At 33.8% G+C, this 11,536-nt stretch overlaps 1 protein-coding gene across 1 annotated transcript; it reads right to left on the minus strand.

Annotated features, from left to right (window-relative positions):
• Positions 1-1,344: 1,344 nt before the first annotated feature.
• LOC134718861 (organic cation transporter protein-like) lies at positions 1,345-11,140 on the minus strand. Its single transcript, XM_063581682.1, has 10 exons — positions 10,961-11,140; positions 9,704-9,950; positions 7,558-7,661; positions 6,022-6,176; positions 5,280-5,448; positions 4,730-4,942; positions 3,996-4,222; positions 2,558-2,739; positions 1,755-1,906; positions 1,345-1,441 (listed from the first exon to the last, which is right to left on the minus strand). The coding sequence occupies exons 1-10, from the start codon at positions 11,101-11,103 to the stop codon at positions 1,378-1,380; spliced, it is 1,656 nt and encodes a 551-aa protein (XP_063437752.1). The 5' UTR covers positions 11,104-11,140; the 3' UTR covers positions 1,345-1,377.
• Positions 11,141-11,536: the final 396 nt, after the last annotated feature.

Here is an 11,536-nt window from a genome sequence, read left to right on the forward strand (position 1 = left end):
ACACTTTTCGAGCATCGCTCGGCTGGTTAGTTTTTTGTATAGACGAAACACAATTTTTAGCTGGTATATATCTAAGTTTAATAGACAAACTGATTAGGAGGTACAATGCATTTCAATTGACTAGTAGCCTTCTAGTAGCTTCTTATGCAATAGACCACTATTGAGTTTGTCCTTTGTCGGCAAATCTCGTCAATTATGCGCGCCTTTATGACGTCATTTTCCAGATAGAGGGAATTGCATGCCTGTATCCCTGCACTATTAACGTTCATCGAGCGTCTTAGTAATCGTCATTGTGCAGATAACAAGAAATAATATTTGTTATGAAGGTACTTAATCACAATTCCCTAATGACAGCAGTGATGATAGTAAATTTTAAGAATTCGATTTGCCGATAATTTAGGCAATATAAGCATCATAGTTTTCCAACCACTCGTTCAACATCGACACAGATGTGACGATTCCCTTAATAACATAAATGATGTTCACTAAACCTAAGTTTTTTTACGGAAATGCACCAAAGTCGAAAGTTGTCTACCTAACAATACGTCATAATTCATGCATTAAAAATTATTCCTCTCAAAATATAGACTTGGCCTGATAGTACCTTTCTTCAGGAACATCACAATACAGATAAAGATAGGAAATAAGACATATCACACAATTACTCAATTCGCGTCTGTTTAGTACTATTTCAGCGCAAGCCTGATCGTATGATGTTGACCGACCGTTCAAGGGCTGTATAGCCAGTCAAGGTCGTTAAAAACTTCCATTTGTTGCATCCTTGTTGGTATTGATAAACACTACATGATCGTTTTTGTTATGTTATGTGCAACATGAATGGCGTCACTGGTACATGTAATTAATAACCTTTGCCATGTAATTTTGTCATTCCGTAAGGATTCCAATGGGTATGAATCATAGCGAGAAATTTCCGCAACCGGAATTGGGCTTCAGCTGGCCCCTAAACAAAAAGTGTGCTAGTTCAGCGAAAAGAACGTCACATTGAACTCCGAAACACATGAATAATTCAAAATTATTAAAATGTATCAGACTAAGAAAGGCCAGAAGCCTCTGTCTTCGGACAGGCGCATATATGCGGCGGGTTTCACCTGTTTTGTGAGATCTCAACCCTTTCCCATATCTCTAGCCAAAGAAGAATAAACAAACACACGGCATGCTCATTTGTTTAATCACCAATACTAAACTGCTGTAGCGTATTGAAGCAAATAACAATGTTAATTCAATTGAATCGAAAAAGAATAAGTTAAATGCATCTTGAAGGTGATTTTTATGGTAGAATATTGTCTTGAAACTATTAAAACAAATGTCACAGATTTGAACCTCTTAACTTGAAGCTAAGACCGACTCCGAGCACGTTTACTGTGTCACAGTTTCCTCTGTTTTCACAATAATTTCCTCTTGTATCTTCTTGTTTGATTCCCTGAAGAAGAAACAAATTCATTAAAAACATCATGTTACAGATACAAAAAAATAACTATCAGTGCTATGGAGTTATTTTCCCTCTTCTAACCGAACAACATGCACCGTATTGCCGATTTTAAAAATATGACACAATTCAATTGAGAAAATTAACGGCCCAATTCATAACAAAACAGTTTATGAAAAACAAATATGACAGACATGAAACAACGACAACTACTGAACTAAATGCTCCTGACTTGGGACATGCACATAAAGAATGTAGCGGGGTTAAACATAGTCATTAGCGCTCAACCCTCCCCTATACAACTTACTTTCCAAAATTCTTCCCATCTTCTATGCTCTCTGGCAGATGTTGGTTTAGTGTCTCCGGAAGTAGTAACGTCATACATGCTGCTACTAAACATGAACCTCCAAATATAACCAATGGTATAGCAGTACCAGTGGTGCCACCTATCAGGCCAGCCTGAATAATGTAAAAATGACGAGTTCAATAAATGAAGATTGTTGCATCGGCTTTGTAATATCGGTCGGGTCACCATCCAGAGACGTCTTGATCCAAATAACCTGCCATTAAAAGTATCGTCACAACCGAGGGTTGATATAAAATTAGTCTTTAATCTTATTCCTGCAATATCAACTCAAAATTACATGCTTTATTATGTAACAGAGCATGTATTTTCAATTTATTTGTGTATAATATATTTAATTTAACAAAGAAACAGATTAAATAAACACTTGTTTCTTGTTTCTAAATCCTAATTGTGAATGTATTTATAAAATATTCTTGTATTATTAATAATATAATACTGTTACACCAACCATGTTATATCAATCTGAACGTATTTAAAATAAATCAGCCTTGGGACATCGGAAAAATTTTGGTTGGCGAGTCTAAATCTATTGATACAAGGTATATACTTTGCATAATGTTACAGATTTCATTGAACGAATGCGACGTTATGGTCTCAACGGATAGTTTTAAAAGTGTATGCTTAAAAATAAAGAAGCAGCAGTGTAATTTCAATATAATTGGCGTTACCATGGTAATCTGATTATGCAGGATAATATGTTATTGGTGGTATTGCATGTAAGTATAATGAGAGAATATACATACTGTATCAGCTATGAAAGGTGAGATCATTCCTCCAACACGTGCCCAACACGAGCTTAATCCCATTCCTGTATTACGTATGGCAGTGGGGAAAACTTCAGCGGAAATGACGTATATTGTTGCAAATGCTGCAGTTGAAAATAATTTTCCTACTAAAGCTAATGCTGTTGTTAAATATTGCAGTTCTGAAATAAAAGATTGTTCATATTTTGAATTGTTCGTAATGTTCTACAAGAGTTGCATCTTATACACACATGAGTTTTATAGTTTTAAATAATCAAACAGTGCCCAAGTTGTTAATCCACAATTAACCGTGTATTGAAATAAGCCCCGCCTTCCTACTAACCTAATATCGAATATACACGGTCTCCACGAGGTCGCTTTTAACCAATCATATTACTGGAAATGTATAGGAGGTAAGATGACAACAGTTATGTTCACTTATACTGCACAGGATGCTCATTTTGAAAATAAGTGTATCCTTAGTAATGCTCGTCTAAGTCAAAATATTTGTAAATCATAAGCCTAGTTCAAATGTCGATGAGTTAATAAAAAAGGTGCAAGAAGTAAAAGCCGAACACAGACAATAAACAATAAATACGACGAAGTAACTGTATTAATTTAGAATGACATCACATGTTTTCTAACATCAAATTTCAATTAGAAATCCATGAACACGTATTACCATTGCCGAACTGAAATACTGGGTACTTAACTTTATGAAAACATTGTTCAAATATAAAAATCTTCTAAACTTGTAGAATAGTAACCTCTCTTATAAAACTGCGACTTGTTATTGAGAATTGGTAGAGAGCAAAGGAGTATTTAAGCTCGTCATAAAGTTGCAGACAAACAGATAACGACTTAGTAAGAATGATGAAATAACAAACAACAAACTACAAAACAAAATATCAAAACAAAACAAAGAACCACTAAGAGTAATATCTTCATTTGCTCATTAGGGGTGAATATGTCTTGTTTCGTATTGGTAAGCCATCGTGGTGTCCGTGTTTAATAGTACAAGTTCGGTTCAACGTTTTATTCGGGGATGACACATTGGTCAACAGGAAGAATGGAAGTTGCTGTTTTTAGCGGCGAAAAAATATTTACCGTATACATTTTTGAGTATACAAGTATCAACCAGTCAGCCTTAATAATAAGAGCTTACAACACATGTTTATAGAAACTATATCGTCCTTCAATTAGATTTGAGACTATGATTTTTACTTCTTAATTAATTGATTTGAAAATTAAAAAAAAACCTCTTTATTCTAACCCCTGCAATGATAGAACCCAATTGTAACGAGACATCACCAAAAAGTTGATGATTCAATGCAAAAGAAGCTCAACCAACACACCTATGTCTGTCTGACTTTATCACGTTATGTTAATCTTTAAAATGAATACGGTTTACATTGAACAGAAGCATTTCCAGACTTACCTTTCCCGCCATAATTAACTGTGAATATTGTACTGAGGCAGGAAAACCCTCCTACAGTCATATAGATAATGTAACTCTTTTTTCTTCCAATTCTGTCTATCATGAAAATAGGCAAAGCACTCCCTGGGAATTCCATAAGAGTGGCCAACAGAAAGTTAATATAGTAATCTCCATACAATATTCCAGTATTGAGCGACAAACCAAAGAATACCATACTGACTACCATCCTTTAAAGAAAAGTAAGTGTTTCTCGTTTCTCGTTTTTCGTTTTTATATAGATTATACCGTTGGTTTTCCCATTTGAAGGATTTTACTCTAGTAATTTTTTGTACCCTCTAAAGCTTGTTGTTCGGTGTGAATCAAGGCTCCGTGTTGAAGTCCATACCTTGACCTATGATGGTTTATTCTTATACATTTTTACTTGGATCGAGAGTTGTCTCATTGGCACTCATACCACATCTTCCTAGACATTTGCGTACATAATTTCTTATATTTAATTGCTTAAAATCTGTTTATGACACATGATGAACACGAAATAGGACTTTTGAAATTGAAAAAAATTAAGGTTGTTTTAAAGTGTATATCATTTCAACTCGATTGCTTTTCTTACTTTCGCCGTTCCGACTTAAGCGAGAAAATCAATCACTTTGTAATTAGATGAACAACGAAAATCTATAAATATTGAGAGAAAAAAAATCAAATTTTAACGAAAATGAAAAATAAAAATATCTTACCAATTATAAAATATCACAACAGTACGACAACCCAAAGTTTTATTTGAAAATAGAAGCCATGGTTTTCCCGCTTCTTTCTTTTCTAATGGTATTTCTTCCATATGTTTTTCTGAAAATTCTGTCCCGTTAATGGAAGCAGCGTGCTGAAGAAGCGCTGCTGCTTCCTTTTTTCTACCTTTTCCACACAACCATCTTGGAGACTCGGGTATAAACCTATCAAAGATAAATACTGCCGGATTCATATCATCACACATAACTTAGATAAAGTTGACTTATTGTTTTTTGTTAGTTCTTTGTTTTGTACAACTTGTTCTTTGGAAGTGTTTTTGCCCCACTGTCACATTTTTAGAGGCGTGTTGGGAGCCCACTAACATCCTAACCCCGCCGCATTGCAAACTTCTGTATTCGCCTTTCCCGAGTCAGGTGCCTGGTATTCAGTGGATGTGGTTTCTTTTGCTGTTTCCTATCTGTTTTTCTGTTGTTGTCCCTTTGACACATTCCCCATTTCCATTCTCAATTTACTACTTCTCTATTTAAAAAAACAACATACCAACACAGAGCGAGGAATACACCAACAGGGGCAGCAAATGAAATAATGATCAAGTTCCATCGTCTAACGTAGTACGAAACGAGTATGAATATCAGAGTTCCTACTGTTCCAAGAAAGCCCATCATCAGTCCAGCAAATGTTCTTTTAGAAGGTCCAACCCATTCCATAGCTGTTCAAGAAAAAAATTCAAGTGTTATAATTCAAAAAATTGTTAAAAGTTTTTGCTAAATGTAAAGATGTACGTGGATCCCTTCGTTATTATTATCACCCCTGCGAAGGTACAGTGGAATCCGTGTACACTCCTTATCGGGATGAATGGAGATGGGTCACTGACGTTTTTACAACAATATTTATAAAGACAATCTCCCACCCGAAAAACTTTGAAAAATTACTGGTACGTTTGTGTCAAGCATTTTCATAAGTATATCCCTAGAGAGAAATGAACTTTCTTTTTAACGAACTATTAAAGTGCAAACGCATAACTGATTTAAAGAGTTATCTCCCTGGACCAATATTTATCATCTTAATGAGTATGGATGGGGCTTAGAAGAAAGTTAAACTAATATACAGAAAAATGTATAAACAATATAGAATAGAGATTAATTGCCAATGGGTGCTAAAATACAAAGAATGGAGCATAAAGGTCAAACTAGAATTTAGGAATAGAAAAAGTCTATAAAATTACAGTAATCATTTATGAGTGACCAAAATTAAGACCCTCCTTTGTTTATGGTATACTCACCGAGAACATAAACTGTGATAAAGACTCCGACAGTTGACATACCATTACAAAAGCGTAGAATAACAAACATCAGGTAGTTAACTGACCAGGCTAGAGACATTCCGGATGAAAACATAAGTAACACAGACACCAATAAAGTGTTCTTCCTGCCTAAACTGACAAAAAACATGCAAAGTTAGGAAAGCAGACAGATACAATGTATAGGGAAAGATTAAAAAATGAAGAAAAGCAATATTTTCTTTTCACCATTTTTCATCTTTTCATTAAAACACAATGATAATAATGTATTTGTATGTTCTTGGCAAGCTTAGCATTGCTTTTTTTTCTAATTTCAAAATGTTTTTAATTTTTATGGCGATGGTGTCGTATCGCTGGTTTTGTTTTAGATCATTTTACTTGTAGATTTCCAGGACGGACTCTAGCATGTTTGCACCTTTACTAATGGTGCAGACTGGTTTGTTGTTAAAACTATGTATTGATCTTTATATATTTGATTTGTTGTGTTGTTGGGATGCTGTTACGGTTACGGTTACATATTACAGTGAAACCTGACTAAACCGAATCCTGTATAAATCAAAACCTGTAAAAACCAAACATGTTCGTAAGCACTGTCATATCAAATCATGTGCGTTGTGAACCTGATAAAGCCGAACATTTGCCAAAACCGAACAAAATCTTAAGTTCCGAATAGATTTTCAGGTTTCACTGTACCTGAAATGTTCTAATGTGAAGAAGCCATAAATTTAACATACTGAGTATTAGATTTTTAAGTTTCCAATTTTTGACTGAACAAAGGTTGACCTTATGAGGCCTGCCTAAAATATTAGAGCTTTTAAACCTTTTGGTTATGTATGGTGGCCGGTTAAGGCCATTTCGTGTTTTCGCATTTTCGCATTTTCGCCTTTCATATTCTATAGGGCGAAAACGGGAAGTCGAAAAGGCGAAAACGCAGAAAGGCAAAGTTTTCGGCTTTCGCCTTTTCGCAATTTCGCGTTTTCGACCTCGCGTTTACGCCCTATATAATATGGAAGGCGAAAACGCGAAATGGCCTTAACCGGCCACCATAGATATGACTGTTACTGATGAAGGATGTCATGTGTATAGAAACTAATCTACTATGTGTTTATTAGCGTTGTTGGCTCTGAATGTCGCGCCATAGTTTTCGCGTAAATTTTGTCATGTATTTCGTATGTAGTGAAAAAACTTAATATCATAGATACCATGACTAAATTTTGTATATACGCCAGACGAGTGTTTCGTCTACAAAAGACTCACCAGTGACGCCCGATTCCAAAAAGGTTTAAAAGGGCCAAATAAAGTACGAAGTTGAAGAGCATTGACGAACAACATTCCTAAAAGTTTTGCCAAATACAGCTAAGGTAATCTATGCCTGAGGTAGAAAAGCCTTAATATTTCAAAAATTCGAAATTTTGTAAACAGTTTATTTATAAATATAACCATATCAATGATAAAATGGTTCACATTGTTGGTGATTTAAATATCTGTTCAAAAACTTAATGTTTACGGTTGACTTACACATCAGAAATAACTCCAAACACTATTGATCCTAACAGGATTCCAGCAAAGAAAATAGTTTTTGACAAGGAAACTTTGTATTTGTTTCCACATACTAAATTTTCCTAAAATAAAAATATTACAAGGTGTCAGGAGTAAAACTTATTATTAATAGATATAAGAAGATGTGATATAAGTGCCAATGAGACATATCTCAACCTTAAGTCAGAATTTATAACAGTAAACCATTACAGGTCAAAGAACGGCATCAACATAGAGCCTTGACTCAAACCAAACAGCAAGCTATAAAGTGCGCCATAAAATACTAACATAAGAGTAGTGTAAAAAAGAAGATGTGGTATGATTGCCAATGAGACAACTACCCACAAAAGACCAAAAATGACACAATCATTAAAAACTATAGGTCACCGTACGGCCTTCAACAATGAGCAAAGCCCATACCGCATAGTCAGCTATAAAAGGTCCCGATAAGAAAGTGTAAAACAATTCAAACGAGAAAACTAACGGCCTTATTTATGTAAAATAAAATAAAACCATTCAAACAGGCAATCCACAACAATTCCTGTATTATAAAAATTAAAATCAAAACATAATTAGAGAGAACATAAGATGGGAGATTGCCATTGAGACAATTACATGTATACAACCAAATGAAATGAGTATGGAAATGGGGAATGTGTCAAAGAGACAACAACCCGAACAAAGAAAAAACAACAACAGAAGGTCACCAACAGGTCTTCAATGTAGAGAGAAAATCCCGCGCCCGAAGGCGTCCTTCAGATGGCCCCTAAACAAATATATACTAGTTCAGTGATAAAGTTGGAATGCTGTTTGATTACAATTTACATTGTTAAGTTTATATTTTTTGTACTACTTTAATCGTCAATTCTTTTATGAATTTTACTTATATATTTTGTCTTTTAATCTGACAATTAATTCGATTCTTGCAATTGGAAAAATCTGTAGTTCATGGCATATGAAAACTAACAACGATGTTGTCAGTCTTTTTTTCCAACTTATGTGTTTTGACCGAACTCCAAATTATTTGTGAATGTTGAATTAATTAAAATTATGATTATAAAATCATTTTACATTCTAGCATAGATCACAATGCTCTCAATGAAATTCATTTACAAGGTCAAGATAAAAAAAAAATGCCAAAAAGTCATTATTTAAAACAAAATTCCCAACATAGAATAAAAGAGAGAAAGACTAATTCACAGAAATTATGGTAGATACAGAACAATCAAAAGTTGGTCTCTAAAATATATGACACAAACTTCCAATGACAGTTCCAACTGTACTGTTATACCACTGTCCAAGGTTAGGGGGAGGGTTGGGATCCGGCTTACATGTTTAACCCCGCCACATTATTTATGTATGTGCCTGTCCCCAGTCAGGAGCCTGTAATTCAGTGGTTGTCGTTTGTTTATGTGTTACATATTTGTTTTTCGTTCATTTTTTTACATACATAAGGCCGTTAGTTTTCTTGTTTGAATTGTTTTACATTGTCTTATCGGGGCCTTTTATAGCTGACTATGCGGTATGGGCTTTGCTCATTGATGAAGGCCGTACGGTGACCTATAGTTGTTAATGTTTGTGTCATTTTGGTCTTTTGTGGATAGTTGTCTCATTGGCCATCATACCACATCTTCTTTTTTATATAAACAAAACAAAGAAAGAAAGATAGAAAGAAAGGTGATCAGTTTATATAACATATATAGTAAAAGACCACACAGAGTAGACAAACAGATTAATCATTTTATTTGTCTCGAGGTTAACCGCACAATAGGTATATCAGCATGTCAAAAGTCATAAATTTAACTGTATATTTGTCAGAATTATGCTTGATAACCTGCTTAAGGTGGTACCTAACACAACAGGGAGATAACTCTGTAAAATCAGCTAAACGTTTTATTCACGTAGTATTGTTAAGAAAATATTAAGCTTCTCAATAATCAAAATAAGGGTTTGTTAAATTGCTATATAACCAATGATTTTTTTCTGATAAAATGGTTGATTCAAATTTTTCAGGATCAAAGTAAATATTTTGTCAAAATTTAATGAAAATTAAACGAGCCAAATTAACATTAGTCAATGTATTGGGTACACATTAAAAATTATTGCCGGTCACATAAATTCTTACTTTCATTACGAATGTGTCATCAAATACTAGTTTATTGTACACCCATGATCTACATTCCGATATAGTAGCATTGAGGGGATGACTACAGTTATCGAAAACTGTATTTGATTGGTTAATGTTGTACACGTGACACTGGTCATACACCTGGTTGTCATTTGTTGATGGTGGAATGAATTCATCAACCAGTCGTTGATGTTCCGGTCCTTGAATTGCATATGTATCGTTTTCGAAGCCAGGTATTCTACATCTAAAATAAATATAGAAATATGTTTGATAAATATCTATAAACGTTAGACAATACATAATCACTGGTCAATCTCGAGCAGCTTTTACCTTCTGCTATTTTTTTTTACGATTGGCTCTGAGCATTCTTATGAAATGTTGATTGAGAATGGCTGAAAAATATGTTCCCAACACCTTGACTAAAATTGATTTGGCTCGTTCAAATTTCATAAAATGTAAACAAAATATATACCTTGACCCTTTAACAAAAGAATAGAAATTTCACAACACTTGAACTACACTTCCTCGGAAAAATTTCATTGAATATTTAGCATTGTTTTCAAACACTTATTTTGAACATTGAAAAGCTTAAATATTTTCTTAACAATAGAACGTGCTTTAAACGTTCAGCTTATTTTTATAAAGTTATCTCCCTGTAATGTTATGTAACACCTCAATATGTGTGAAATTAGTTACGCACGTAACGCAGTACTTCGATTTATACATCTGTATACAATTAGCTTTACAATGCCAAAATATCTCAGAAAATAAAGAGTTGTAAAATACTTCAATCAAAATGCATAAAAGCAAATTTCTTAACACGACGGTTGTTCAAAGTACAATCGCAATAAATTGTCCGTTTTCTCAAGTAGTAAGTTTCTCTCATATATAAACTCCTTGGTTTCCTCTTTTTGAGACATGCAAGTCCTTTTTGTTGGGAAATCGTATTATCGAGAAAATTAACATTAAAGTATGTATCGAAGCACTTCATGTGGTGTATACATAGGGACATACTATTAAGGTCTACTTTTGATTTATATATTTAAGATAAATATTTGATCATATTTGTTTAACGAGATTATAACATTGTTTAGTAGTGTAACATCTAAAGTATTGTCAATTGTATGTCAAAATATCCTAAAATTAGCTTACATGAAATATGATTGGTGGAAATAATTTAATTAATTATCAGTTTTCAGTGGGACAACATCTTCTTAGTATATACTTTGAATCAAGTCTTAAGCAATATTTTACCTATGATCAGGAACTCCACTTACAAACACAGAAAGCGTAATAAATGGTCCGGTAAGGGTCCAGCCAATTAGTAGAAGTACATAATTCCTTTTCTGGTACGGTCCGAATGCTCCAATTTGTGTTAAAATGTCGTCAAACTTCATATCAACTTTTCATGTTTAATAATAAACCGACGTTATATCATAATCACATGTGTTACATTGACCTAATACTATTGTCAATTTCATTTTATGACAAACAATGACATTTTGTGATATAAATAGGAGATATATTGGATGATATCTTTGTATAACAAATATGACACTTCAATTTTAACAGGACGTACACAAAATCTGATCCGAATTATTTGGGTTTTTTTCCTCAAATTTGTATCTGATTACTAGTAGTTCAGTCCATGCCAATAGATTTGTTGTTGCACTATCATGACCAATAAGAGCACATCAGTTTTACTGTGCGTATTGCTTTGCGTTTGTTTATTCAGCATTGGCAAGAAGTATAGGAGAAGAGGGGAAAATTGTTTTAGAAATAAATGTTAAAAATGATCGTAAAGGTTGCAATTGTACACCAAGTCTTATA

Source organism: Mytilus trossulus, chromosome 5 (assembly GCF_036588685.1).
Source record: "Mytilus trossulus isolate FHL-02 chromosome 5, PNRI_Mtr1.1.1.hap1, whole genome shotgun sequence".
Classification (NCBI taxonomy): Eukaryota; Metazoa; Mollusca; class Bivalvia; order Mytilida; family Mytilidae; genus Mytilus; species Mytilus trossulus.